General features: G+C 54.4%; 2 protein-coding genes across 2 annotated transcripts; both read left to right on the top strand.

Moving 5' to 3' along the window:
• Positions 1 to 27252, top strand: BMP8A (bone morphogenetic protein 8a). Its single transcript, XM_084787132.1, has 7 exons — positions 1 to 645; positions 14943 to 15132; positions 15524 to 15672; positions 21535 to 21729; positions 22178 to 22257; positions 22645 to 22755; positions 26369 to 27252. The coding sequence occupies exons 1-7, from the start codon at positions 321 to 323 to the stop codon at positions 26516 to 26518; spliced, it is 1200 nt and encodes a 399-aa protein (XP_084643258.1). The 5' UTR covers positions 1 to 320; the 3' UTR covers positions 26519 to 27252.
• LOC311600437 (succinyl-CoA:3-ketoacid coenzyme A transferase 2A, mitochondrial-like) lies at positions 15754 to 18369 on the top strand. Its single transcript, XM_084787131.1, has one exon. It carries the CDS (start codon positions 16545 to 16547, stop codon positions 18183 to 18185), a length of 1641 nt encoding a protein of 546 aa, XP_084643257.1. The 5' UTR covers positions 15754 to 16544; the 3' UTR covers positions 18186 to 18369.
• Positions 27253 to 27829: the final 577 nt, after the last annotated feature.

Below are 27829 nucleotides of genomic sequence, written 5' to 3'. Positions count from 1 at the left end.
TCTGCGCTCAGGCCCGCCCCCCAAGCTGCCATTGGTTGGTCCGGACATGGGTGGAGCCTAGGAAGCGCTCCTGGTTGTGAGCCGCTACTGCGGGTCCTGCTTCGGACACTCGCGGGACGGCGCCGTGGGGATCCCACGTTGCTCTGAGGGACCTACGGGCGCCCGACGGCCTGCCGAGGGCGTGGTGCGCAGTCGCTGCCGAGCTGCCCGCTACCGGTGCGAGCTCAGAGGATCCGCTGAGGCGTCGGGTCCTCGCCGTCAGGGCGTCGCACCCGGGCCCGGCCGACCGCAGGTGTATGCGCGTCCGCTGAGAGTCCGAGATGGCCATGCGTCCCGGGCCGCTCTGGCTACTGGGTCTGGCTCTGTGCGCGCTGAGCGGCGGCCATGGCCCGCGTCCTCCGCACACCTGTCCCCAGCGTCACCTGGGAGCGCGCGAGCGCCGCGACATGCAGCGCGAGATCCTGGCGGTGCTTGGGCTGCCGGGGCGGCCCCGACCCCGTGCGCCACCCGCCGCGTCCCGGCAGCCAGCGTCCGCGCCCCTCTTCATGCTGGACCTGTACCACGCCATGGCCGGTGACGACGACGGCGGGCAACAGCAGCCTCACTTGGGCCGCGCGGACCTGGTCATGAGCTTCGTCAACATGGGTGAGTGCAGAGAGGATGGAGGGGTGCGGTAGCCTTACTTGCGGAGTAAGTCTGGCCTCCAGGGTTTTTGCCCACCATGGCGCCCAAGAGTGGGAATCTGGTGATGCCCAGGTCCCCTAGGTGGCACCGGAAAAGTCAGTCCTGGCGAGACTGATGAGTAAACAGAGGCTGTGATGCTGTCATTGTGATAACCGCAGCCCTGAAGAGAGGGACAAAGTTCAGTGTGGAAACCTGTGGTCATATCATCAAAGTGACCAGAGCTGACCCTCACGCCCTGACAGCAGGCTCTTTCTGGGCAGCAGGAAGTGGGTGGGTGGGGTGCACTGTCAGGAGGTGGAGTGGACAGACTCAGACCATGACTGTAGTCTTGTGGGCCTGGGCCCCAGCGCTTGGACCTTGGCCTGGCTTGGAAAGTGTTCAGGCCAGAGAATGACCCAAGGGGCAGCTGTGAGTCCATTCTCCCCAAGTAGGGCTCCTCTTTTCTCCAGGGATCTCTTGACCTCAGGACCACTTTCTCCTACTAGTTTTTTTTTTTTTAACTTATGTGTATGTTTTGCCTGCGTATGTGTCCATGTACCCACCTTCATGCCTGGTGCTGGCAGAGGCTAGAAAATAGCATCAGATGCCCCAAAACTGAAGTTACAGTCACCAGCAGCCATGTGAGTGCTAGAAAAAAAAAATCAAATCCAGCCTCTCTGGAAGGGTAGCCAGTGCTCTTAACTCCTGAGCCATCTATCTCTCTAGCTACATTCCCCCACCTTTAAAATTATGTTTTTATTTGTCTTTTGTGTATATGAGATTTTTTTTTCCTGCATGTATGATATGTGGACCCAGTGCATGTCATGCCTCATGAGGGCAGAAGAGGGTGTCAGGTCCTCCAGGACTGGAGTCAAAAACTATAGGAAGTCACGAGCAACAGGCGCTCTTAGCCCCAACTCCTACTAAGCTGGAAGGAACTTTTCCAGAGGATTTCACCGCTGTTGGTCAGATTCCCTGCCTGCTTTGCTGGTCTTGGTGGGGTCTCGGCAGGTCTGAATACCAGGCCTTGAGCTGAGAGCAGGGAGGCTTCTCCACTCTCGCATTGCCCAGGGGAGAGCAGGGACACACAGTCAGTGACTGCCCTGAAATAGCCCAGGAGACACTTGGATTGCCTAGCTCTACATCCAGTGCTCGGGTTGGTGATGTTCCCTCCAAAATAAGGACAGTTCCCCCCCCCCCCCCGAAATAAGATTTCTCTGTGTAGCCTTGGCTGCCCTGGACTCACTTTGTAGACCAGGCTGGCCTCGAACTCACAGTTATCTGCCTCCCAAGTGCTGGGATCAAAGGAGTACACCATCATGCCATGCTGCAGAGGACAGCTCTTGATAGGATAGGGGCAGAAGAATACAGGAGATCGGACAGCAGGGTGTGCGGAGTCCTCGGCCGCTTGTTTTCCTACCTGAAGGCAAGAAGGGAGGGCACTCAAGCCTCTGCTCCCGACCCACAGCTGGTGGTGTCCCAGGTAGAGCAGAAGACAGCGGGAAGGCAGCTATTTAGGACCAAAAGCACAGGACCACGACGGACTACAGCCAGCGGGCAGGGTGGGGACTGAGGACAGACCACATGTGGCACTGTAACTGCCTTTCCATCCTTAGGACAGGCTGACCCGGGGCTTAGGACTAAGAACTAAGGGTAGAGTTGTCCAACAGTGTCCCCAGAGGAGCTGTTGATCAGGGTGAATCACCACCCAGCCCGTGTTCTGCACCCCGCCCCCATCCTCTGGTCAAAACATGAAGGGCTTTGGTGGGAAACTGTTGCTGTAAATAGATCAGGGCTGCCTGCTGCCCGCTGCTCCTGTGTGTGGGAAGTTCTTTGTTGTCTCTGAGCCAAACATCTGTCCTTTTAAATGGGACTCTTGCCCTGGCGTGGTGACACACACCTTTAATTATAGCACTGAGGAGGCAGAGGCAGGTGGATCTCTCTTTCTCTGTGAGTTCCAGGCCTGCTACGGCTACATAGTGAGGCCGTCTGAAAACAGATGAATAAATAAATGGGACTCCTATGGCCTGTTCTCAAGGCTACATGACTGACTGACAGATGAGCAGGAGCAGAAAAGCAGCCTCACTCCCTTCAGAGTGTGAACTGGAGGCCTGGACACTATTGACTCCCCAGTATGAACTGGAGCTAGGCCACTTCTGACTCCCAGTGTGAACTGGAGCTAGGCCACTTCTAACTCCCAGTGTGAACTGGAGCTAGGCCACTTCTGACTCCCAGTGTGAACTGGAGCTAGGCCACTTCTGACTCCCAGTGTGAACTGGAGCTAGGCCACTTCTGACTCTCAGCCCTTCCAGCTGCAGCCTGAATGTAACCCTAACACTCAGGAGGCTGAGGCAGGAGGATTGCCACATCTTCAAGGCCAGCCTGGGCTACATCATATTTTTAAAGGCAGCCAGAGTAACAACAGACCCTGTTGAAAGAAAAAGGATGGGAGAGGAGAGAGGAGAGATGGAGAGAAGGGAAGGAGGAAAGAAAGATAAATTAGCCCCGTGTGTCTGTGTCTTGCGCACACTGAAACCTAGAAATTGATCCCTCCCCCGCCCAAAGACAGGTTCCTCTGTGTAACCTTGTCCGTCCTGGAACTCATTCTGCAGACCAGGCTAGCCTCGAACTCAGAGATCCACTTGGCTCTGCCTCCTGAGTGCTGGGATTAAAGGTTTGCACTACTATGCCTATCTTAGACTAATTGCTTACCTGGTGATTACCGGCCCCGTGTGTCGCACACAGGCTGAGCCTGAAGGTCAGGACCCCACGTGAAGCAACAGCAGCCCAGTGACTTCAATGGCTGTGACCCTGTGGAGCAGATGTGACAGCAGACCCCTGTCCCTGGTGTCCCTGTGCTCAGAGAATGGAGAACACTGAGCTAAGCTGGTACTCTCAGCACCAGACCCAGACTCTTGTCCCCTCCCGGATCTGCCCTTAGTCCCTGCTTGTCTCCGCCATGTGTCCTCCCTGCTGTGGTCCTGTTTCTTGCCGGTGTCTGCAGTGATGGTATCTGAGACACGAGATGTGTCCCAGCCCTGGTCTTTGGCTCCGTTTTAGAGGCACCCGCTTGCTCTCACTGCCCTGTCCCTGCGCTGGGTGGCCTCAGGCCCTCCAGTCCTTCCCAAGGGCAGAAGGAGATTAGAAGGACCAGATGTGCTCATGTCAGTGGACAGGCAGGTGGCTCTGTTCTGGAGAGGGAAACTGAGGCACAAACTACACTAACAGGCAGAGTCCAAGCAGGATCACAATGGAGCCATGTGCGCTTGCGTCAGCCCCTTTCCCAGCCCAGGAGCTTTTGTTCCCAAGGTCTCAAATGCCCAAGGGCAGGGGCAGCAACGAACCGTGGTGGCCGGATCTGAGGGAATGAGACTGTGGGCATTAGAGACATGGCCGTGGTCCTGCTCTGGCCCTGGCAGCCCTGTGAACAGTGATACTTGCTCACCACTGGCCTCAGGGTCACTTCCTTTGACTCTTTCCCAAGGCGTTCCTTCATTTTCCTCACTCACTCACTCACTCATCCTCTCCTCCCACAAGCAGTCATGCGGTACCTACTGTGTGTCATGAGGCCTGGCTCCTGGTTCCGGTGGCAGGGCATGTCACACTGCCTGTGTCCTTTCGAAGGCGACCTTCACGTAGGAGAGACAGAGAACACGTACATGCGCCATGAGGGCGGTTGTCAGGGATAACAGACACCAGAGGACCTGAGAAGGGCTGCGTCAAGGGACTTCTGACCTGGGGCTCACACAGAGAGACTCCCCATCCGGTTTCCATGCCTACTCTCACTGTGATCTGGCCTATCCTGGCCCGGACTATGAGCCTCAGTTTCCCCTCTGGGAAATGGAGATGCTTTTCTTGAGGGGCTGCCAGGGCTGAGTCAGATGATAACCAGGCTGGCCACGTGCTCAGCCCCCCAGATCTGTTCGCGCATTTGCATTCTCGAGTACTGCGGCAGGAGAGTGAGGCTCAGAGAAGGCTGGGACACTCCCGAGGCCACACAGCAGTCGGTCGGCATCCTGTGCTTATGCCCTCCGTACAGCTGCCAACCCGCATACGTTCACGTGCTCATTGCATACAAGTCAGACCTTTCGCCATGAGATAATGACTTAGTTCCCTTGGGAAATGTGCTTTGTGATTCCTATCTCTAAAGGCTCCTCCAGACTGCTGCTGAGCTTCATAGACGTGGGGTCATGCAGCGCGTGGCCACCCCAGTGTGTCACCTGTTAAAACTCTCACGCAACGCATTTCTCTAAGAGTCATCCGCATTCTCGCTTCTGTCGTTCTCAGCTCCTGCGTTCCATGAAGGGGCCCTACAGAGTGACCTGCGTGCATTCAGTCTTATTCATGATAGATATGTGGTTCTTTACATTTTGGGAGTTCAAAGCCAGCCTGGGAAACCCAGTGAGACCCTGGAGGGGGGGGGGTGGAGGGAAGGGAGGGAGGGAGGGAGAGAGAGAGGGAGAGAGAGAATGAAAGTGTGTGTGTGTGTGTGTGTGTGTGTGTGTGTGTGTGTGTGTGTGTGTCAGAGGCCTGGCATGGTAGCACACACCTTTTATCCCAGCACCCAGGAGGCAGAGGCAGGTGGATCTCTGTGAGCTGAAGGCCAGCCTGATCTACACAGTCAGTTCAGGACAGCCAAGGCTACACAGAGAAACCCTGTCTTGAAAAAAAAAAGAAAGAAAGAAAGAAAATCAGAGCTGTAGAGGTGGCTTAGGGTTCAAAAAAGCTTGCTGCTCTCCTAGAGGACCCGATTTGGTTCTCAGCACCCACGTTAAATGGCTCACAAGCCCTGTTACTGTAGTTCTAGGGAGTTCTAATACCGTTGGCCTCTATGAGCACCTGCGCTCAAGTGCACATACCTACATACAAGCAGACATGCATACATACAATTAAAAGTATAAAATTATTTCTTTTTTTAATTTTTAAAAAATATTTATTTATCTGCCTGCATGTACACCTGCAGGCCAGAAGAGGGCATCAGATCACATTACAGAAGGTTGTGAGCCACCATGTGGTTGCTGGGAATTGAACTCAGGACCTCTGGAAGATCAGACAGTGCTCTTAACCTCTGAGCCATCTCTCCAGCTCTTTCTTTCTTTCTTTCTTTCTTTCTTTCTTTCTTTCTTTCTTTCTTTCTTTCTTTCTTTCTTCTTTTTTGATACAGGGTTTCTCTTTGTAGCCTTGGCTACCCTAGGTTCGGTTTGTAGACCAAGCTGGCCTCCAACTCACAGAGATCCACCTGCCTCTGCCTCCCTGAGTGCTGGGATTACAGGTGTATATCACCACACCCAAGTAAAAATCATTTCTTAAAAGGAAAGAGACAGAAAATGTAGCTCAGGGGTAGAGTGCTTGCCTAGTGTGTTAGGCCCTGAGTTCAAGCCCCAGTGCTAAAAAACATTTCCTCATTCTTACCCACTGCTGCTGTGTGTGCGCACGCGTGTGTGCGCGTGTTTGTATGTGTGTGTGTTTCCATACACGGGCATGCCCTGGGCATCAGAATTGGGACTTTTCCTTCCTAAGTGAGTGCTCCTACCACTGACCTTCACCCACACCCACATCCGTTTTTAGATAAACTCTACTCCTGCTTTAAAAGAGGTGGGCAAGATGCTCAGACACCTGACCATCCTTGACAGGCAAGCTCTGTCATGCTGCACCCCCAGCCCATATGGTACATCTCCTAGGGTGCATGGCTTTCTCTGCCTGACTTGGGGGAGGTCAAAGTTAGCCTTCTTTCTCCTTGTCCTTGGAAAACAATCTAGAAATGGCTCATATGGGATTCTCCCTGGCCCTCGCCCCACCATGTGCCCCGTGCCCCAGCTGCTTGCTGCGTGCAGGTGGGCGCACTGGACAGACTGGCAAGAGGGGAAGGAGACAGCCCAGCAGGAGTCAGGGAGCACGAGGAGCTGCACCAGGTGGCACGGACGCCAGCCACCCCCATCTGTATGGCGCCAGCACTGAGCACATCTGAGCACCTCCTGACACCCCGGGTTCCTGAGACCCAGCGGGAGGAAGGTGACTTCAGTATTCTAGGGTTCTTGTGGGGAAAAAAAAACATGTTGAGAGTCACCTCCATCCCATATGCCACCTGTTGAACTCCCAGAGCCACTCGGTTCACATGGCTGAGTCTGAAAGTCCATTTTGAATGGGACTCGAGTGCGTGTGTGACCTCAGCCAGAACCCCTTTGGGCCTCAGTTTCCCTGTCTCTGAACCCAACCCTGAAGACCTTTCCAGTTCTGACTCAAACCGTGCCCACACCCTGCCCATTGATGGAGGGGTCTCTCCAAGAGTGACTCATGGGATAGGGAGGCAAGCCGGGGTGTGTCATCATGACCACATCTTTCTGGAACATTCCCACCGTTCCCTTCTTCCTTGAGTTTCTTCTGGAGGAATCGCACCCTTGCTCACATCTCCTGGGAATTATTTTTTACCTCGGCAGGCTTGATGTGGTTGCCTGTGCGGGTGTTCCCTTTTAATTTGGGGTCTGGAGCCAGCTGAGGACTGGGCTGGTAATTATGTGTGCAGAGCCGTTTATGGAAACGGCCTGTGAAGAAAGCCAGTGCGGAGACTCGGCTGAAAATACCTCAGGATCAGCCTTGGCCTCACCACAGTGCTGATGTCCTGGTGGGAGAAATTCCTTCAGGTGAAGAATGCACAGGTCACCAACCCCAGGGCCCCACCCTCCTCTGAGGTCCTGCAGGAGCCCAGGGTGGACTCCTCAGCCTTTGCCACCAGCACAGGGCTGTCAGGCCCAGCCTCTCTTCCTCAGGACCCGGGGAGCCTGTGCTCACCCTCAAGGGTGCCCCACCCACATCAGAAAAGGAAGCAAATCTCACGACCAGCACAGACATCACAGTGTCTAGCGTGGTCGTACAGACCAGCAGCAGCACCCTAGGCCTGGGAGCTGTGAGTGATGGGCACTGAGCCTAAGCTCATCCTCTGTCCCTCAAAACACAGGGCCTTGATGAGCAGGTGGCTGCAGGCCATCCACCCACCAGACACGGTCAGCTACTGCCCCAAAGAGCTCACCGTCTAGAGAGGCAGCTAAGCCAGGACAGAACCCACTGACACAAGGGGACGGGGCAGACCCACGGCCTGCTGTGTAAGGAGCTGGAGGAAGTTGAGGATACTCTTCAGCTGGATTGAGGGGAAAGAGTGTCAGGCAGGAGAGAGCAACCTAGGAAAACAAGCTCAAGAAGAGACTGGCAGCCGGGTGTGGTGGCACACGCCTTTAATCCCAGCACTCGGGAGGCAGAGGCAGGCAGATCTCTATGAGTTTGAGGGCAGCCTGGTCTACAAAGCAAGTCCAGGACAGCCAAGGCTACACAGAGAAACCTTGTCTCGGGAAAAAAAAAATCAAAAACAAAGAAGAGGCTGGCATGGGGGTTGGGGTGGGGGTCTCAGGCAGAAGGCACAGGAGGCTATGGTGGCTTGACAGCTTAGGGGAAAGCCCAGGACATGGGCCCTGAGGGGCCGTGAAGGGGTGGGGCAGGCTGCTTCATCCTGGCCAGAAGACCCCTTTCTCCTGCCAGCCACTGGGAACAGAGGAGAGGGGTGACTTTTGAGGTGGTACTTCTGGTCAGAAGCAGGACAAATTTAGGTTGTCTGAGTGAATCTAACTTTGTCTAGGAGGGGCGGGGGAAAGGCCGTTTTGTGAGTGTCCTGCTGATCGACGCAGGGCTTGGCGTGTGGAGGTGTAGTCTGGCTGGCTGGGCACAGCAACCCAGATGTAGGCTAGCAGGATGTGGACACTGCTGTGGTCAGGGAAGCCGCCTCCTGCCCACAGTGGGCCTTTTCTGAAAGCATGGCATCTGGAGCTGGTTTTATCAGGGGCTGGAGAAGGAGGCCAAGGGTTCTAGAGTTGTTTTCTCAAAGCCTCAGGCAGCTCAGATGGTAAACTCAGCGTCCCTGTTTATAGCTTTGCTGAGGGCAGAATGCCCACCTCCAAGCCCGAGCCCCTGCCCCACCCCTGTCTCTCAGCGTTGTGGAGCTGCCTGTCCAGAGTCCTTGCTGGAAACTTGATTTTCTTCTTTGGCGTGTGCGTGCGTGGCATGCGAGCATGCGTGCGTGGCTTGTGTAGGCCTGAAGTTGACATCGGGTATGTTCATTGATCACTGTCTACCTTACATATTAACAGGGTCTCTCCCTGGGCCGAGAACATGCTAATTCCGGCTAGTCTAGCTAGCCACCCTGCTCTGAGCATCTTTTCTCTGCCTCACGAGTGCTGGGATGGCAAGAAGCCTGCCCAGCCTTCATGTGGATTGTGGGGACCTGCACACCAGTCTTCATGATTGTGAGTTCACACTGAGCCCCTCCTCAGATCCCACAGCTAGAAACTCTAGACATACATAGCTCGCAGATGGCAGCAGGCTTGCCCCTGAGTGCCACACACTGTCACGGAATCATCAACAGTTAAACAACATAATTCTTTCTAGGTCGCAGGGTGGCTGGGATCCCTGTGCTGAGTTATTTGAGGTAAGGAACGGAGTGTCCAGTGAAAAGCCTGGCCTTTCCTGTTGTTTTGTGGTCCTCTTGTGTACCTCAGCCCCTGCCACTGAGTTCCAGCCAAGCCAGTTTCTTTAGGGTTCATACGCACAGGCCCTGTGTTTTTCAGGGTTTCTCTGTTAGGTCAGCTCTCTTCCTTCACCTCTCTGAATGCTTGTTGTTGTTGTTTGTTTTTCATTTAAATTTTTTATTTATTATTGGGGCTGGAGGGGTGTCTCAGCGGTTAAGAGCTTGTGCCGCTCCTGTAGAAACCTGAGTTCTATTCCCAATACTCAGGTTGGGTGGATCACAACTGCCCAGCTCTAGGGGATCTGATGCCCTCTTGTGGCATTCAAGGGTACCTGCACTCATGTGCACATACTCCCACACAGACACCTGCACATAATTAAAAATAAACAGATCTTTTTGAAATATTAAAAATCTTTTTATGTGAGCGGGGTGCGGTGGCACACGCCTTTAATCCCAGCACTTGGGAGGTAGAGGCAGGCAGATTGCTGTGAGTTCAAGGCCAGCCTGGTCTACAAAATGAGTCCAGGACAGCCACGGCAACACAAAGAAACCCTGTCTTGAAACACCCCTCCCCCTCCAAAACAACCTTTTTACGTGTATGTGAGTGCAAGTAAACACCTGTCACAGTGCACATGTGGAGGTCAGGGGACAACTTTTGGCAGTTCTCTCCTTCCACTGTGGGTTCTGGGATCATTAGATTTGTGGATAAAGCCATCTCATTGGTCTAGTTCTTTTTCTGGTTTTTTGTTTTGTTTTGTTTTTTTATTTTTTGGGTTTGGTTTGGTTTTGGGTTTTTGTTTGTTTGTTTTTCATCTAGTTCCTTTTCTACAGTCATGGCTCACCAAGATTTAAAATGGCATGTGGGTTACTAGGGTCACCTATAGACAGTGGTTCTCAGCAGGAGCAATTTTGCCTCCCCGAGGATCTCGGGCAATATCTAGTCATTGTCAGTCATTGCAGCTTGGGAAGGGGTCTGTGTGAGCATCTGATAGGAGGCCATGGATGCCTCTTAAGAGCCTAGAATGCAAAGAATGACGCTTACAGCAAAGAATGCCCAGCAGTGGTAAGCATAGACACCTGTGAGAGGCAAGCAACGTCTGAGCTGCTTATCTGCTGTGTGTTAACATATGGTTTGCACTGCGTGTATGTGTGCGTGCGCGCATGTATGCGCGTGTGCTCCTGTGTGTTTAGAGGTCACACATTGCTCCTTTTTTCCGACAGAGCCTCTCCCTAGCCTGGAATTCACTGACGAAGCCAGGCTGGTTGGTTGGCCAAGTGAACCTGGGGGATCTGCCTGTCTCTGCCTCTCCAGAGCTGAGGTTAGAAGCCCTTCTCGCTGCCTGGCTTATTGTTTTTGTTTTGTCCCTCTGGCTGCTGTGAAGCCCTTTCAATGTTGGCTTCTGAGTACTCTTTTAAAAAATGCTTTCATATTTTGCCTGCGTGTATGACTGCCCACCGTGTACACACAGTGCCCAGAGAGGCCAGAAGAGGGCACTGGACTCTCTAAAACTGGAGTTACAGACAGCTGTTAGCTGCAATCGGGGTGCTAGGAGCTAAACGTCGATCCTCTGCAAAAGCAGCGAGTGCTCTAACCGCTGAGCCATCTCTCCAGCCCCCTTTGTTTTGTTCTTGCACTCCTTCCCTAGGAATGTGTAGTCAAGCCGGGTGTGGTGGCGCACGCCTCTAATCCCAGCACTCGGGAGACAGAGGCAGGTGGATCGCTGTGAGTTCGAGGCCAGCATGGTCTACAAAGTGAGTTCAGGACAGCTAGGGCTACACAGCGAGAAACCCTGTCTCAGGAAAAAAAAAAAAGTATAGTCAAATTGTCTCGAAAAGCAAACAAACAAAAATGTATAGTCAAATTGTTCTGATGTTTTTAATCAAGTTTTTTTTTTCTCACTGTAACTAAGCCACAAACTCAATATATACAATTAGTTCAAATACTATGCTTTGAATTTGGCTAGGTGTGCTCTCTATTCTTGTATTTAAATTGGGTTTTGCTTCATATTTAGTGAAATCTTCATGAAATGTGTAAAGCAAGGATCTTGCAAGTAGTCTGACTTGCTTTTCCAACCCCTTGTCCTGTCTCTGTTCCCGTTCAACACCCCAATGCACTCAGGGGTAAGATGCTATAACCCCAATGCACTCTGGGGTAAGATGCTATAACCCCAACACTGGGAGGCAGAGACAGGCAGAGCCCTGCAGCCTACTGGTCAGAAGAGGGTATCACATTCATGGGAACTGAAGTTACGGGCGCTTGTGAGCTGACCAGTGCTGCTGGGAACTGTACCCAGGCTCTCTGCAAGAGCTTTTAACCTCTGAGCCGGTTTGCCAGCGAAATTGAAGGGTTTTTATGGAGCTGTCAGAACCGTGAGAAGAAAACGTCCATCACCTTCCCCTACGTACCCCACAAGGCGAGATTCTGGGACACCTCCCCCTCCAATTACCCATTATTAATTGCAAAGAGAGATGTTCTACTAGGAGACCTTGCTCCAGACACCAGTCACCTCAGAGAATGCCTAGCAGAGCATATCTTACATGGTCAGGATGCAGGACAGTCACCAGGAAATCGGCAGTGTGCCCCCCAGTCTATCTGAATCTACCAGGGACCGAGTTTTGCCAGCATCGCAGCCAGCAACAGGATTTCCACTGGGAAAACCCAAGAAACCACATCTGCCAGGCCATGCCGTTTCCCAAATCCTCTCGGGGGACTCTACAACTAGTGGCCGGGAAGCTCAGCAGCTTTTATTTAACCCCCCAGCCCCTGCTCCCTGGGCATCCGTCTTCCTTTAGGCTGCTGTGATGGAAGGAGCTCCTGCCCAGAGCTAGGATTCCTGGGTCCCATGCCCATATGCATGGAAACATCTAAATGCTGCACAGTGCTCTGCCCCAGCCAGAACATTGTTGAGGGGCTGCCTCTAGGAGTCTCGGCATCTTTGGGAGATTCCAGACCCTAATTTATGGGAAGGTGAGGCTGGGTATTCGTGGGAAGGGAAACGTTGTTATGATGTTCTTCTGGCTTCATTTTGAGGCTCGTTACAAAGCCTCAGACACTGATCCCAGTGCATTGTCCAGCATCAGGCGGGTGCAAAGGAGCCACCTTGAAGCCTTCTGTATGCCTTTGGGCTGACATAGATTTTCACGACACACTTTGTTCTATACTTTCGTTTAGAAAAATGAAACTGAGCTGGGAGTTGTGGTGCACACCTTGGATCTCAGTACTAAGGTGGCAGGGGCAGGAAGATCTCTGTGAGTTCAAGGCCAGCCTGGTCTACATAGCTAGGTCCAGGACACCCAGAGCTACACAGTAAGACCCTATCTCAAAAAAGACAGGAAAGCAAAAGACAGAAAGACAGACAGACAGGAAGGAAGGAAGGAAAGGAAGGAAGGAAGGAACAAAGGCAAAGTCGAATGTCTCTCTGCCCTTCTGTGGCATTGCACGTCAGGCACACTCCCCTGATTGAGCTCTCTGAACGTTGTTACACGGGGAAAGTTGAGGGTGTAGAACTCAGGTGGCTGTCACTTGTCCCGCAGCTCCCGCACGTCTGTGGCCCTGCATGGAGAGGACACCCACCTGCTCAGGTACAAATGCTATGCTCACACAGAGGGTGACCCTGGGAGCTGCCAAGGTCATGGCAGGGATCAAGACCTACACTTCTTGGTGTCCCCCTCTATTACTAAAGCAGAGACAGCTGTTCAAGAAACCCCACAGGAAAAAAAAAAAAAGAAACCCCACAGGGAAAACAAAGGCCCCAGAGACTGCTCTGCGGAACCCTCCACTTTGCAAACCCCAGTGGGTACATACGTTACATCCACCATTCTGAAAAGGGACAGGGCACTCCCTTGAGCCACCTCCAGCAGCGACATCTGTTGTGGCGTGATGTGTGGACCTTTGATCCACTGCAGAGGAAAATCACACCCATTTTCCTAGAAACTTCTTGGTTCTCCTGCTGGTCTGGAACAACCAAGGCAGAGTTTCCTGCGCTGGAACCCCTGGCTCTTGCTTTCACAGACCCCATTGCACAGAAGTCTGGGCGGGCGTGGAGGCCAGTTCAACCCGAGAGTATTTCAAGACACCCTGCGGAGGCCACACGTATCATTAAGGGAGGGTGGCCACAGAGCTCAGTCAGTCCTCAGATAAAGCTCCCAGGATGCACTGGTGTGCCCCCACTGTTTCCTAAAAGAGGTAGGGAGGAAGATGTACCTGAGGGACCGAATATGCCCACACTCTTGTTACGGGCAGCTGCCTGAACCAGCCTTATCCCGCACATCAGTGTCTGTTGCACAGTCATGGCAGCAGAGGTACCTGTGCAGCTGCTGGGCCCACTGAAATTGTCACCAACATTGAGGGTGTGTACTGTATAGGAGGGAGGACCTATCAGGATAGGTATTCACAGAAGGAAAAGGCACTAAGTCAAGGTTCAGAGCCCGCCCTTGATGCCGTCTGCCTACGTGAGGGACAAACACCTGCCCGTCACATGCCACCTCTTGACTTTTGAGTGGGAATGTGCTGCATGCCCAGCATCCTTAGGCACTGTGGGGCACTGTCCCTCCCGTCTCGTTCCACCTGCTTCTGCCCAGATGTGCCTGTCCCTTCTTCTGCCCAACACATCTGTATTCTATCCATCACTGGGCTAGGACTCTAGGGAGAGGACAGGAAGTGTTCCTCACATCCGCTCTGCCTAGCGCTTTTTTAAACCGTGCTTGTGGTCACTGAGCCCATAGCCGCACAGGGTTTTTTTTTTTTAAAGACTAAAACATATAATTAAAATCTCTGTTGGGTTTTGAGGAAGGTGCTGGGCGGCTCCCCACCCCTTCTTTCCGGAAACACAGATTTCTGGCATTTGAAAGTGACAAGAGGCTGAAGGGAGGCCACCCTAAATATCCCATCCTGGCACATCCGTGCAGCTGGGCACATGCCCTAAAGCCTTGGCCTTTGCCATAGGGAGCAAGGCCAGCTTCCAGCCCAAGCTCTTCCTCAGCTGTCACCTTAGACTGCCATTACCCTCACTTCGAGCAGACCCTGCAGGGGTCCCTTAGGCCATATGGCTCCCACTAGCACAGCCTTGCTCCCAGCCACAGATTCCAGCCAAAGCCGCTGCTACACTCCACAGTCTGGGTCTACAGACAACTCCCCTGCACCTAGAGTATTGCCTGGGCACTGCCAGGACACCTTCTTGTTCATCCCGTCAGGTGTCACCTTTTCCACTTGCTTTCCACCTGTCTCCTTCCCTGTGTCCTCTAGTTGCTGGCACTGGGTGTCCCTCATTCCCCTAAGGTCCCTTCCCCTGCTGACCTTGTGACATGGCTGCCCTCTGCTCAGCCTCTCCCAGGACACTGAGGGGAGGTAAACACAGCCCCAACAGCCCAGCTCAGCTGTCAGATCCAGGGCAGGCTCTGGGAGTCCTCTGTCCCACTGAAATTCATCCAATTATGTCCCTGTCCACAGGGTTTCCCCCCCCCCCAACTGTGATTTTTCTGCCTTGGGACCTGTGTCCATCCGGCCGCTGGCCTAAGCTCTGGGAGGCACTGTGATTCATCCGCGGGTCCTGGGCCTGCTGAGCACTTGCTGTGTTTCCCACTACTCCACTTTCTGGAGCCAGATGTGCACCCAGGGCAGACCAGAAGAAGCTTGTGTGTGTGTGTGTGTGTGTGTGTGTGTGTGTGTGTAGGTGGGACCTGGCCACACCCAGGCCACCTGGGCTCCTACTCTGAGCACAAGCCATCCTGGCTCCTGGTGATGACCCACTCCCACTTTGCCTTCCAGTGGAGCGTGACCGTACTCTGGGCTACCAGGAGCCACACTGGAAGGAATTCCGCTTTGACCTAAGCCAGATTCCTGATGGGGAGGCTGTCACAGCTGCTGAGTTCCGGATATATAAAGAGCCCAGCCCCCACCCACTCAACACCACCCTCCATGTCAGCGTGTTCGAGGTGGTCCAAGAGCGCTCCAGCAGGTACCTTCCCTCTGCCCAGATGCCCGCCTCCTAGTCTCACGGCCTAGGCTCTGGCCAGGGTCCTGCCCAGAGGGTGCCTTTCCAAGAGAGGAGAAGGAGTCTCCTGGGAGAGGAGCCTCAGTCATGAGGAAAGGGTTTGGCCTGGAACTCCCTGTCCTGCTACTGTGGCTGTGGCTATGGCCACAGCACTGAGCCACTGAGCCAGTGTCCCCATCATCACATGAGCACAGTACCCCGTCGGGGGTTGGTAATCAGTGAAGTGTGGTACCAAAGGAGGCCAGCCCAGAGCCAGGCAGGGCAGAGGCTCTGAAAGTGGTCCCCAGGGCAGGCACAGGATACAGGCAGCTGTGCTGACCTCGACCCTCGGTTAACTGTTCTTTCATGTCCACAGGGAGTCTGACTTGTTCTTTTTGGATCTTCAGACGCTCCGGTCTGGGGACGAGGGCTGGCTGGTGCTGGACATCACGGCAGCCAGTGACCGCTGGTTGCTGAACCAGAACAAGGACCTGGGACTGCGCCTCTATGTGGAAACCGAGGATGGTGAGGCTCCAGGACTGAGCAAGGAGCAGCCCTGGGGGTCTGGGGAGGTGGTTCCAGGAAAGGCTGCCAGGCTAGGACACAGAGCGCTCTCTCACGGTGGGGGGCTGGGAGGAGCATGCTTGGCCTTTCTTGAGGACTTGCTGGTCAGACTGGTGAGGTCCTGGACAGGAGGAAGCCCCAGCCAGGAATGCCTTCCTGTCCCTCATACTTAGCCAGCTCTGGGATCCTCTCCAGGAAAAAAGCTCCTCTCTCTGGGCAGCAGGCCTCACTCTGAGAGGAAGAAAGGCTCAGGGGTCTTATCAGCCCAGCCAGGCCTGGGCTGTCTCAGCTGGGCAGGGTTGGAAGTCAATGCCTAAGCCTCAGTCTCCTCAGCGACAGAGGTTGGCACCCACTGCTTCACTCACAGGGGTTTTCTGGGACATTTTCTTTATGTTGGGCAGTGAGGACAGAAAGGACAACAGGGCAGGAGACTGGCCTCTCTGGGGTCCAGCAAGAGGCTGGAGGGATAACTTGGAAGGAGAAGGCCAGAGAGATGGCAGATGTCACTCTGAGTTAGAGAAATCTGGCAAAGTGCTTGGAGAGTTCAGAGCAGTTTAACAGCAGGGGTGACAGATGGGACTGTGGCTTTAAAACATCTGGCTAACTTCAGCCCTTCAAGGTGGGGGGATATCCTAAACGCCCTCCCGGCACAGGGTGAGCTCTCCTGGGTGCAATGGGGCCCAGCACTCACTGCCAGTTGTCAGCAGCATTAACCAAGGGTAGGAGTGTCTGTCCAAGGCTCTTGAGCGACAGGCCAGGCGTGCAGGCATGGCCAAGAGTGTCCTTAGCAGAGTGAGCTCCATGGCGATCTCCGACAGTGTCCTCCCTGCTCTATGACGCATCGCAGAGGTAACATGAGGCGCGCTCACAGGGTGTACCCTGGATTTCCCTTTCTGTCTGGCACCTGGGAGCCCCGTAGCCCGTGGACGTGGACGATGGCTGCGCTGAGGCATCTGGCTTGGGCGCTTCCGCGGCCCGCGCTGCCCCACCGCCTTGTCCGCCGCTTTGCTAGCGACCACTGCGGGCGCGTCCACTTCTACACGGACCCGGTGAAGGCGGTGGAAGGTATCAAGGACGGGGCGACCGTCATGCTCGGGGGCTTCGGGCTCTGTGGCATCCCCGAGAATCTGATCGGCGCGCTGAAGACGACGGGCGTGAAGGACCTGAAGATCGTCAGCAGCAACGTAGGCGTGGAGGACTTCGGCCTGGGCATCTTGCTGGCCTCCAAGCAGGTCAGGCGTGTGGTGTGCTCGTACCTGGGGGAAAACGCGCTATGCGAGCGTTTGTACATGGCAGGCGAGCTGGACCTGGAGATGACACCGCAGGGAACCCTGGCGGAGCGCATCCGCGCGGGTGGCGCGGGCCTGCCCGCCTTCTACACGCCCACGGGCTACGGCACGCTGGTACAGGAAGGGGGCGCCCCAATTCGGTACTCGCCTGACGGCCACCTGGTCACCCTGAGCCAGCCGCGGGAGGTACGCGAGTTCAATGGCCGCCACTACCTGCTGGAGCACGCCATCCGCGCAGACTTCGCTCTGGTCAAGGGCTGGAAGGCCGACCGCTCGGGCAACGTGATCTTCCGGGGCAGCGCACGCAACTTCAACGTGCCCATGTGCAAGGCCGCGGACATAGCGGTGGTGGAGGTGGAGGAGATCGTGGACGTGGGTTCTTTCCGCCAGGAGGACATCCACATCCCCAACATCTATGTGGACCGCGTGATCAAGGGGCCGAAGTACGAGAAGCGCATCGAGCGCCTGACCACGCGCGACAGCAAGCCTGCAGCCAAGAGCAAGCAACAGGACACACCCAGGACGCGCATCATCAAGCGCGCAGCTCTCGAGTTCGAGGACGGCATGTATGCCAATCTGGGCATCGGGATCCCTGTCCTGGCCAGCAACTACATCAGCCCCAAGATGACCGTCTACCTGCACAGTGAGAACGGGATCCTGGGCTTGGGCCCGTTCCCCTCGAAAAATGAGGTGGATGCTGACATCATCAACGCGGGCAAGCAGACGGTGACCGTGATTCCTGGGGGCTGTTTCTTTGCCAGCGATGACTCTTTTGCCATGATCCGCGGGGGACACATCCAACTGACCATGCTCGGTGCCATGCAAGTTTCCAAATATGGCGACCTGGCCAACTGGATGGTGCCAGGCAAGAAGGTGAAGGGCATGGGCGGGGCCATGGACTTGGTGTCAGCTGACAAGACCAAAGTGGTGGTCACCATGGAACACTGCACCAAGACAAAGGAGCCCAAAATCGTGGACAAATGCAGCATGCCGCTGACCGGCAAGCGCTGCGTGGACCTCATCATCACCGAGAAGGCCGTGTTTGACGTGGACCCCAAGAAGGGGCTGACGCTGGTGGAGCTGTGGGAGGGCTCCTCGGTGGACGACATCAAGGCCACCACAGCCTGCTCCTTCAAGGTGTCCCCCAACCTCAAGCCCATGCAGCAGATCAAAGCTGACAACTGAAGAGCCCTGGCCCTTCTCACCAGGGCTGCTTTATGAAGGAGTTAGTGAGCTGGGAGGCATCCTGAGCAGCGTGTGACCATTGTACCACTGGCTCCTCCCGCTTCCTGCTGCTCGATGGTCTCTTCTCAAGAGCCAAGTGATTTTAATTAAAAACTCCAAGTTGAGCCTGCGTGTCCTGTGCCTAACTAAAGACTTCCACTAAAACCGTTGAGGATACTTTCCCCCTGTCCCATTTTCTGTCTCAGTCGCACACAAGGCTGCAGAGGGTCCCCTGGCAGGTCTCAATGCCAGTGCTGCCCCTCATAATTGAGTCATGAAATGCAGAGACAACCATGAGGGCAGGAAGATGCCCACCCAGAGCTCGCCTGCTGCCACTGTGCTGTGGGTTCCGAGCCGGAAGCGGCGTTCACTCCACTTTGCCCCTCTGGGTTCTCTGCCCGGTCCCCTGGTTTCTGTTCCTAGTTTTGTTTCCCCGAATCCTGCCTGTGCCTAACTTCTTCCTGGGAGCAGCTTGGTTGTCCCTAGAAGGCAGGCAGGCATGTTCCTGTGGGATGAAACTGGGAAGATGGTGCTGTTACTCCACCGTGAAGACCCACTGTGCACAAGCAGTCCCAGTGTGTGTCAGAAGAGGCCGGGGCTTAGTGCAGGTGGAGTGTAGGATCTAACCAATGGCGTGCATGGATTCTTGGCGTGTAAAATGCAGCGCCCCCTGTTGCCCACACCACACTGACATTCTGTTCCGCCAGTCCAGCTGGCCTGCCTCCCTGACCCCAGTGTGGCAGCCCTGGGGTCTGCCCTTCTGAATCTGTGATCTCACAACTAAAGTAAAGTGCTTCCTGCCAGACTCATCTGAGTCTTTTCCAGGGGTACACCTGCCACCCCCCACCCTCACCCCACAGCTCTCAGCCACAGTCCTGGGATGGAGTCTCACAGGGCTACCACACATTTTTGGTGGCAGAAGAAGTCATAGGTCAAAGGTTAGATTGATGAGTTTTTCTTTCAAGTGGCTGGTGGACTCCTGGGATGGAGCCAGCTGCTTGAAGGGCTGACTCGAGTGGACTGTCCACCACAGGAGTCCGTGGCCCTGACCTCAGTGTATAATGAAGAGCCTGGTAGAGTCCAAGTAGAGTAAACAGACCTGCGTGTGCATGCACATACGAGCGTGTTGTCTTGCATTAGCTTTTGTGTTGGGGATTGTCCCTAGGGCGTCATACTTACTAGGCAAGTGCTCTACTTGTGAGCCGTGGCCTGAGCCCTCTGGGCTCTTTTACATTTCTTCCAGCAATGACAGTGGAAGCCGGGCCTTGAGCAGATTAAGCAAGACCCTGTCCCCTGAGCCACATAACTGCCTGAGTTTATATGTGCACATGCATGCATGCGTGTGTGTGTGTGTGTGTGTGTGTGTGTGTGTGTGTGTGTGCGCGCGCGCGCGCATTGGTGCTTGCAAGAAGTCAGCTAACAACGGCGCTGTTTAATGACGTATGAAGTGAGCATTGCCGGGCTTTGGTGTAAAGAATCTCACCCAGGCACAAAGGGAAATGGTTCTGAGTCCTGTCATGCCCCTGATGCCTGATGGGAGGTGACCCACCCCAATAGAGCTGCTGCACGTGGGTGGTATTCAGGAGACTGACTCTAACAACAGGAAAGGTTTTCAGTGCTCTCGGTGCTAAGGATTGTTAGAAGTTAAACCAGCAGGGCAGAAGCAGTCCAGGATATAAGATGGAGTTTCTGGAGCTAGGAAGGGAGTTTATGGTTAGCCTTTCTCCTTAGGTGGAAGGGGGCTCCCCCACCCTCACCCCCACCCCTTCTCCTGCCCTGTGGTTGGTACACTGCTTCCCTGGTTTTGTTTGTTTGGGTTGATTTGATTTGTATTTTTAATTTTTAATTGTAAGGCTTTTTTTTTTTCCTTTTGAGACAGCTTTGGCTGGTCTGGAAGTCACATGTGTATTCCAGGCTCGCCTTAAATTCAGAGATTCACCTGTTTCTGCCTCCTGGGCATGGGATCAAAGGAGTGTGCTACCATGCCAAGCTTTGTTTGTTTTTGCTGCTGTTGTTTTTGTTTTGTTTTGTTTTTTGAAACAGGCTTTTTATATGGCCCAGGCTGACCTCAAACTATGTAGAGTAGAATCACCTCAAATGACCTCATCCTCCTGCTTTGCCTGCTGAGTGCTGGGTTTGCAGAAGTGGGTCACCTCACCAGCTTAACATACTGCCTCTGCAGTTAGAAAGGACAGGCCCCACTGGCAGGGCCCACCAGCAAAGCCACAGCTGGCGGAGGCCTTGCTCTCCTGGGTTGACTGTGCTGTGGGAGCACCTGCAGTCCTCAGTGGATCTGGGGTGAAACTTTTCCTGTGGGCAAGGCCCCGGTCTGTCTCTCGGAGGCCCCTCCTTTCCTTGAAGCTGTGAACACACAGTTGCCACCGGGATGATGTGAACTGAACCTTCTGCTTTGTGACTGTCCCAACCTCTGTCCCTGTTCAGCCTGTGGCCTTGGTGTGGGCATCAGAGGGGCAGTGAGTGTCCACCCTTGGATCAGCAAGCTTGCGGCACTGGGAGAATATGTCTGTCCTTGCAGAGGCTGCCGTGAGCTGGTGTGTCATGAGCCACACCTTCTAGGCTCCAGAGGTGTTTGTTGGGTCACTGGACCAAGGAAGCCCCAGACCTGAGCATCTCCAGCAGTGGGCTCTGATCATCTCTGAGTGCCTACGACTTTTTTTTCCATAAAGAATTAAATATGAGCAGGGTGTGGGGGGGGCACACCTGTAATCTAATCACTCAGGGAGGCAGAGACAGGTGGATCTCTTTGAGTTTTAGGCCAGCCTGGTCTACAAAGTGAGTCCAGAACAGCCAAGGCTATACAGAGAAACTCTGTCTCAAAAACCAAACAAACAAAAAATAATTAAATATGGGCCCAGTGGTGGTAGCTCATGACTTTAATCCTAGCACTCAAGAGGCAGAGACAGGTGGGTCTCTGTGAGTTTGAAGCCAGCCTGGTCTAGAGTGAGTTCCAAGACAGCCATGGCTACAGAGAGGAAGCCCTATCTGGAAAAACTAGAAAAAAGAAAGAAAGAAAGAAAAAGAATGAAATATGAGGTTACAGTGAGTGACTAAGGAAGAAGGTAATGGACAAATCCCTTGACATGCGTCAAATGTTTCCCAAGCCTGGGTCAGGTTATCACCAGCAGATGCCTGTGGCTACCAAGGTCCTGGTCCCTGTCACCTCAGACCTGCTGGTCATAGTGCTTGAGTTCGTCTCCAGATGAGGAAACTGAGTTCACAGGTGACACACCACCAAGCACAAGTCAAGCCCCTCCACTTCCTCTCTGTTATCTCCGTCTCTGTCCCCCAGGTCACAGCTTGGATCCTGGGCTGGCTGGTCTGCTGGGACAACACGCACCACACTCCAGACAGCCTTTCATGGTCACCTTCTTCAGGGCCAGCCTGAGTCCTGTGCGGGCCCCTCGGGCAGCGAGGCCACTGAAGAGGAGGCAGCCAAAGAAAACTAACGAGCTTCCGCACCCCAACAAACTCCCAGGGATCTTTGGTGAGGGTGGGGTTGAGCCTCCTCCGACACCTCTTTACAACGTGCTGGCCTTCCAATGGATCTGATGGGAGCCCCTTGATTTTGGGGGGTGTGCCTGGCAGGGAGGGTGGGCTGCAGTCTGCAAAGGAAAGCAGAAACTGGGTGCGCCCTAGGGTCCTGCTGGGGTATTCGCTGGGGTGTCTGGAGCCCCCCTCCCCCCAGGCAGCAAGGTGAGAGATCCTGCTGAACCGCCAGACCCTGTGGTGACAGGAGAGCCACTGAGGACTGTTGGGCTGGGTCATGTGCGCGCGCAGGGATCTGGAAGTGGAACTTGTGGTCCCAATGCTTTAGTTTCCTGTTGTCCTTCATTGCGAATGTGCCTGTCACATCACCCCCACACTGGGAGTGCCCATGGCAACTCTATAGAGCAGGACCCCTGAATAGAGCGTGCACTTTCTTGTCCCTGCAGATGATGGCCACGGTTCCCGAGGCAGAGATGTTTGCCGCAGACACGAGCTCTACGTCAGCTTCCGGGACCTTGGCTGGCTGGTAATTCCTGCCTCTCCTCTGAACGCCACCTGTAGAGCCTGCTGTGTGTGGGGTGGAGCAGCTGTGCCTTTAGTTATGAAGAGAAGCCATGAAAACGGAGGCGGCCTGAGCCCTCTCTGCCCAGTGAACTGCCAGCAATCCAGGAGGGAAAGTGAGGCTGGGTGGGCAGGGCCTCTGGGCTCTGCCTGCTGCTGCAGGAGACACGGGCAGCTGTGGAGGAGACAGCAGAGGAGGGGGAAGTGTAAAGAACGGAGCTGGGGTCCAGCCTCGCTTACTGAGGGTCGCTGAGGGGGTGCAAGTACATGGGCCTCAGGTCTCCCTGTGACAGGTGCTGTGCTGATGGTCTATGGGAGGACAGTGATGTGACTCACCTTTTCCCACCCACAGGACTGGGTCATTGCCCCCCAGGGCTACTCAGCCTATTACTGCGAGGGGGAGTGTGCCTTTCCACTGGACTCGTGTATGAACGCCACCAACCATGCCATCTTGCAGTCGCTGGTCAGTACCACAGTGGCCTGCTGCGACAGGCGGGGGAGGGGTGGTAAGACCAGCAGCAAAGAGGAACTTTCCCTGCAGACTGGCAGGCTTGGCTTCAGCGTTTGATTCTTGAACGTAAGAGTTGTTGCTCGGCCAGGCATGGTGGTGCACGCCTTTAATCCCAGCGCTCGGGAGGCAGAGGCAGGCGGACCTTTGAGAGTTCGAGGACAGCCTGGCTTACAAAGAGTGAGTCCAGGACAGCCAAGGCTATACAGAGAAACCGTGTCATGAACCCCACCCCACCCCCAAAAAAGAGTTGTTGCTCACAGGAGCGTCTATGTGCAGACACATGAGCAGACATGTGCTACATGTGCATAAGCGGGACCCCGTGGGCCTGTGTTGACATGCCACAGCTGGGCACCCCACAGGGGCCTGTGTGACCTCAGTGCACAGGCGCCCAATGGACGTGGCGGACCTGACCTCCCTGGTGTGCATGTATGCTCATCCATCCTGCCTGGCAGGTGGGCCTTCCCTCAGCTCATTCCTGATGCCTTTCCCTCATACAGCCCAGGCTGCCTTAAGTCTCGGTACACAACCAAGGATGACTTTGAACTTCTGCTCCCGCTGCCTATGGTCCAGGGTGATGGGGCTACTAGTATCCATTATTATTATTAGGCCAAGTTTGGTGTGATGTTGTGGCTCCCCGCACACTAAACAGGCACACAGCCAACTGAGAGCTATCCAGAGCCCCGCCCCTGCCGTGGTTTTTGGCACACCACCCCCCACCTCTTCCCTGACTGCTCTCTCAGTGGGTAGCACTGGCGAGCCTTAGATTCTGGGCCATTCTCAGCGAGGAAGCAGGTTCTAGTCAGAGCCACATTGCAGCCTGAGCTGACAGGAGTTTGTCCTTGAAGCCGCCTTCTGGAACATTCTTCCTGGAATCCTGGTGTCCCATGGCTTTGTGTTGATCTAGGAAGAGCCTATGCCAAGTGATGCCCTGGGGTGAACATCATGAATTTAAAAGGGCTGCTTTGAGCTGATGCTAAGGAGCCCTTTCACCATGGCCACTGGCATTTGCTGGGCTTCTGGAGCCACTGTCCATGGAGGAGTGGCCCAGGGCGACAGGGAGATATGCAATCATTAGTCCTCAAGCACACTCCTGGCCAGATGGGTGCACCTGCTTCTCCTGGGTCTTGTCGCCTTCCCATTTTTCTCTGGCCTCTGTTTCCCCTGTTGACAATGACTTGGCTAAGTAAGTGCTCATGACCTACCTGCCCAGCAGCAGACAGGACAGTCTCTGTGCCCTGGGGAGGCTGTGGTAAGTAAGCACGTAAGCCAAGCAACCTTGAGCAAGAGGAGGACCATGTGTTCTAGGGGAAAGCAGTTCACTGCTAATTGAGGGAGCCTGGCTTGTGCCTCTGCATCAGGAGCATCCAGGATGGCAGCAGAAAGATAAAAAAAAGTCAGCCGGGCGTGGTGGTGCACTCCTTTAATCCCAGCACTTGGGAGGCAGAGACAGGTAGATCTCTGAGTTCAAGGTCAGCCTTGTCTACAGAGCTAGTTTCAGGACAGTCAGGGTAACACAGAGAAACCCTGTCTTGAAATCTGCCTCGATCCCCTGCAAAGAAGAGGAAGAGGAAGAGAAGGAGGAAGAGGAGGAGGAGGAGAAGCGTCAAGCCAGATGTCTCAGTGATGTACACCTTTAATCCCAGCACTCAGGAGGCAGAGGCAGGTAGTGTTCTCTGAATTCAAGGCCAGTCTGTTCTACATAGCAAGTTCCAGGACATCCAGCACTATACAGTGAGACACTGTCTCCAAAAAAAAAAAAAAAAAAAAAATCAACTGTGCAGATCGCCCCATGCATACTTTGAGTCAGTTTGTGGATGCTGAATGAATGAAAAGCTGTTCTCCACGCTCACTTCACCTGATGAAGCCTAGGGCTGTGGCAAGTGAGAGAAAGAGGTGTCCTACGGCATCAACAGCCCTCTCTCCAGGATCCCACCTCAAAAAAGTCCCCTTCTGGACCCCAGCCATGTCAGCCATGCCTCCCCCCACCCATCCACCACAGACACACACAGCTAGCATCTCCTAGTATGTCACCTGAGTTTGTAAATGAAGAGATGTGGAGCAGCTGTCCCTGTCCCCAGGTCCCAGTCTGGCTATATGTCACCCCGGAGGCCTGTCCTCCCTCCATGGCCTCAGTGAAGCTGCTGCCCCATACTAGCCTAGTCAGAGCTGGACAGCAGTGCACAGGCTGTGGGAAGAGGGTACCCATCAGCGTGCTTCACATGGACCCCACTCCCAGGAGCCGGAAAGCCTAATAACACACACACACACACACAGAGGGAGGAGGTAGGTTTTCATTCCCTCCAGCCTCCCCTCTGGTGGGGGCCCTAAGAGGAGTGCAGCTTGCACTGCAGCCGGTCCTGCCAAGTCTCAGGATGAGAATGTATAGAGGCTGACAACAGTTCCCCGCTGAGACTTAAGGGAAGGGTGTCTGGATTAGCACCCGTTTCATGTGGTGGCACTGTCAAACAGCCAGTGGGAGCCCTACGCTGTCTCTGTCTACCACCTACACAGGCAGCCTCATCTCAGAAGCTATGAGGCTGAGCCACAGGAAGTGGGACAGAGTTCCAGAACTTAAGCATTGGTTCCATGAGCACTTTTTTGTTTGGTTTGGTTTTTCTTTTCTTTTGCAGTCCTGGACTCACTTTGTAGACCAGGCTGGCCTCGAACTCACAGAGATCCACCTGCCTCTGCCTCCCTGTGCTGGGATTAAAGGTGTGCACCACAACGCCCGGCCCTTGTTTGGTTTTTCAAGACAGGGTTTCTCTGTGTAGCCCTGGTTGTCCTGGACTCACTTTGTAGACCAGGCTGGCCTCAAACTCACAGAGATCTGCCTGCCTCTGCCTCCCTAGGTGCTGGGATTAAAGGTGTGCACCACCACGCCCGGCTCCAGGAGTATTTCTAAGCCATAGCCATGTTGCAGAGTGTGACACACACACACACACACACACACACACACACACACACACACACAGAGAGAGAGAGAGAGAGAGAGAGAGAGAGAGAGATCTATACCTATTGGGGTTGTAGAGCACCAAGCAGTGTGGGGCAGTGAGGCCCCAGAAGAGGCACCATAGCGGTGTCCAGTTGCTAGGGACCAGCAAGATTGTCTGTGTCTGGGAAGTAGATGTGACAGTGGACCAGGAACTAAGTAAGAGTCCCTACGGACTTGCCAGGTGTGGTGGCGCACGCCTTTAATCCCAGCACTCAGGAGGCAGAGGCAGGCAGATCGCTGTGAGTTTGAGGCCAGCCTGGTCTACAAAGCCAGTCTAGAACAGCCAAGGCTACACAGAGAAACCCTGTCTAGAAAAAAAAAAAAAGAATGCCAATAGGCTTATGTGTCAGGCCTGCAGAGCCAGGTGCCTAGACTATGCTCTGAGGTCAGTGGGCAGGACAGATGTACAGGGAGGGACCTCCTCTAGCCACTGGTAGAGAATGACCATGGCCTGGTGAAAGGAGCAAAGGGCCTCTGGAAAGGAAGCTCATGGGAGCTGGGGCTTTGCTAGGCAGGCCTTTGAGGAGGACACCAGGTTCATGCCCCTGCCTGCGTCTCCCACCTCCCTGCCAGGTGCACCTGATGAAACCGGATGTCGTCCCCAAGGCATGCTGTGCTCCCACCAAACTGAGTGCCACCTCTGTGCTCTACTACGACAGCAGCAACAACGTCATCCTGCGCAAGCACCGCAACATGGTGGTGAAGGCCTGCGGCTGCCACTGAGGGCCCGGCTGACAGCCTGCTTCTATTGCCTTGTTCATATGGTCAGGCCCCTCTCCAGAGGCAGGGAACCCTCATGTTATCATAGCTCAGCCAGGGGCAATGGGGGGACCTCACTTCCCCCGGCTACTTCCTGCTAAAATTTTGGTCCTTTCCCAGCTCTTCTTTCCGCTTCTTGGGGCCTGTGGCCTCATCCCCTCCCCTCACAGTCCCCTACCCCAAGCACAGACTGAATGCACAGGGCTTCCCAGAGCTGTGCTGACAGAGGGGTCCGGGGTCACCACTGAGGAGTCACATGAGGAAGACTGGTCCTTGGCCAGCCCCAGGCCCGAATGGCATACCCCGGATGGCCTAAGAAGCCCTGGAGGTTGGAACTGGCTGATCTGGGCTCTGATCCATTCACTGTAGGGACATTTTTAGGTATAACAGACACATACACACACTTAGATCAGTGCAGTACTATACTCCTTTTAATCCCACCACTTAGGAGGCAGAGGCAGAGGCAGATGGATCACTATGAGTTCGAGGCCAGCCTGGTCTACAAAGCAAGAAACCCTGTCTCAAAAAAAAAAAAAAACTAAAAAAGAAAAACAATCAGAGCCAAGTGTGGTATTGTATGCCATTAATCCCAGCACTAGAAAGGCGGAGACCCAAAGATCTCCATGAGTTCAAGGCCACATAGGTTGACATAAAAAAAAAAAAAGAAAGAAAGAAAGAAAGAAAGAAAAGAAAAAGAACTATCTGGTCGGGCTTCATGGCTTCCAGTAAAGGCGAGAGGGACATTTCAGTACGTGGGTCCTGGGCCTGCCCTTCTGCCTAGAAGCAAAGGACTCTGGGAACTTCCAGTTCCCTCTACCACTTCTACGATGCTTACAAGTTTGGGGCTGGGCATTGGGACAAAATGAACTCTTAGCTGAAGCAAGAACACAGCTGAAGTGGCTGGTCAGATGCCACCTCTTCTACTACTAGCTGATGACCTCGGAATGTCTCACGCTGCACCTGGACAGGCCCTCCACATGCATCCTCGGCACAGACCTGCGGATGGCCGCTCGGCTCCCCGCAGGAAAGGATTGGCGTCCCTCGTTCCCCAGGAAGAGCCATCAGCACTCCAGCCAGGCGTGGGGCGAAGGGGGAGGAGTGTCCGTGTTTGCTTATGTCTGGGAACTAAGAACAGGTTGGTCACCAAGTTGGCGTCACCCTGGGGGCCCAGCAGCCCCATCCTGTTTCTGGGACCTGTGAGTCAAAGAAAAGGCCCCTGTCCCAGGGGACTGACGGGTGGTAATTAGACTGAGTTGGGTGGGGAGGTTCGGAAAC

Source organism: Acomys minous (genome assembly GCF_964271855.1).
Source record: "Acomys minous genome assembly, chromosome: 6".
Taxonomy (NCBI): Eukaryota; Metazoa; Chordata; class Mammalia; order Rodentia; family Muridae; genus Acomys; species Acomys minous.
This window is presented reverse-complemented; position numbering and strand designations above follow the sequence as displayed.

Coding starts and splice junctions, on each gene's coding strand:
- LOC311600437 (XM_084787131.1), top strand. CDS start 16,545: ATGACGCATCGCAGAGGTAACATGAGGCGCGCTCACAGGGTGTACCCT.
- BMP8A (XM_084787132.1), top strand. CDS start 321: ATGGCCATGCGTCCCGGGCCGCTCTGGCTACTGGGTCTGGCTCTGTGC. Junction 646..14,942: donor CATGAGCTTCGTCAACATGG/GTGAGTGCAGAG, acceptor TTTGCCTTCCAG/TGGAGCGTGACCGTACTCTG. Junction 22,756..26,368: donor ATGCCATCTTGCAGTCGCTG/GTCAGTACCACA, acceptor CCTCCCTGCCAG/GTGCACCTGATGAAACCGGA.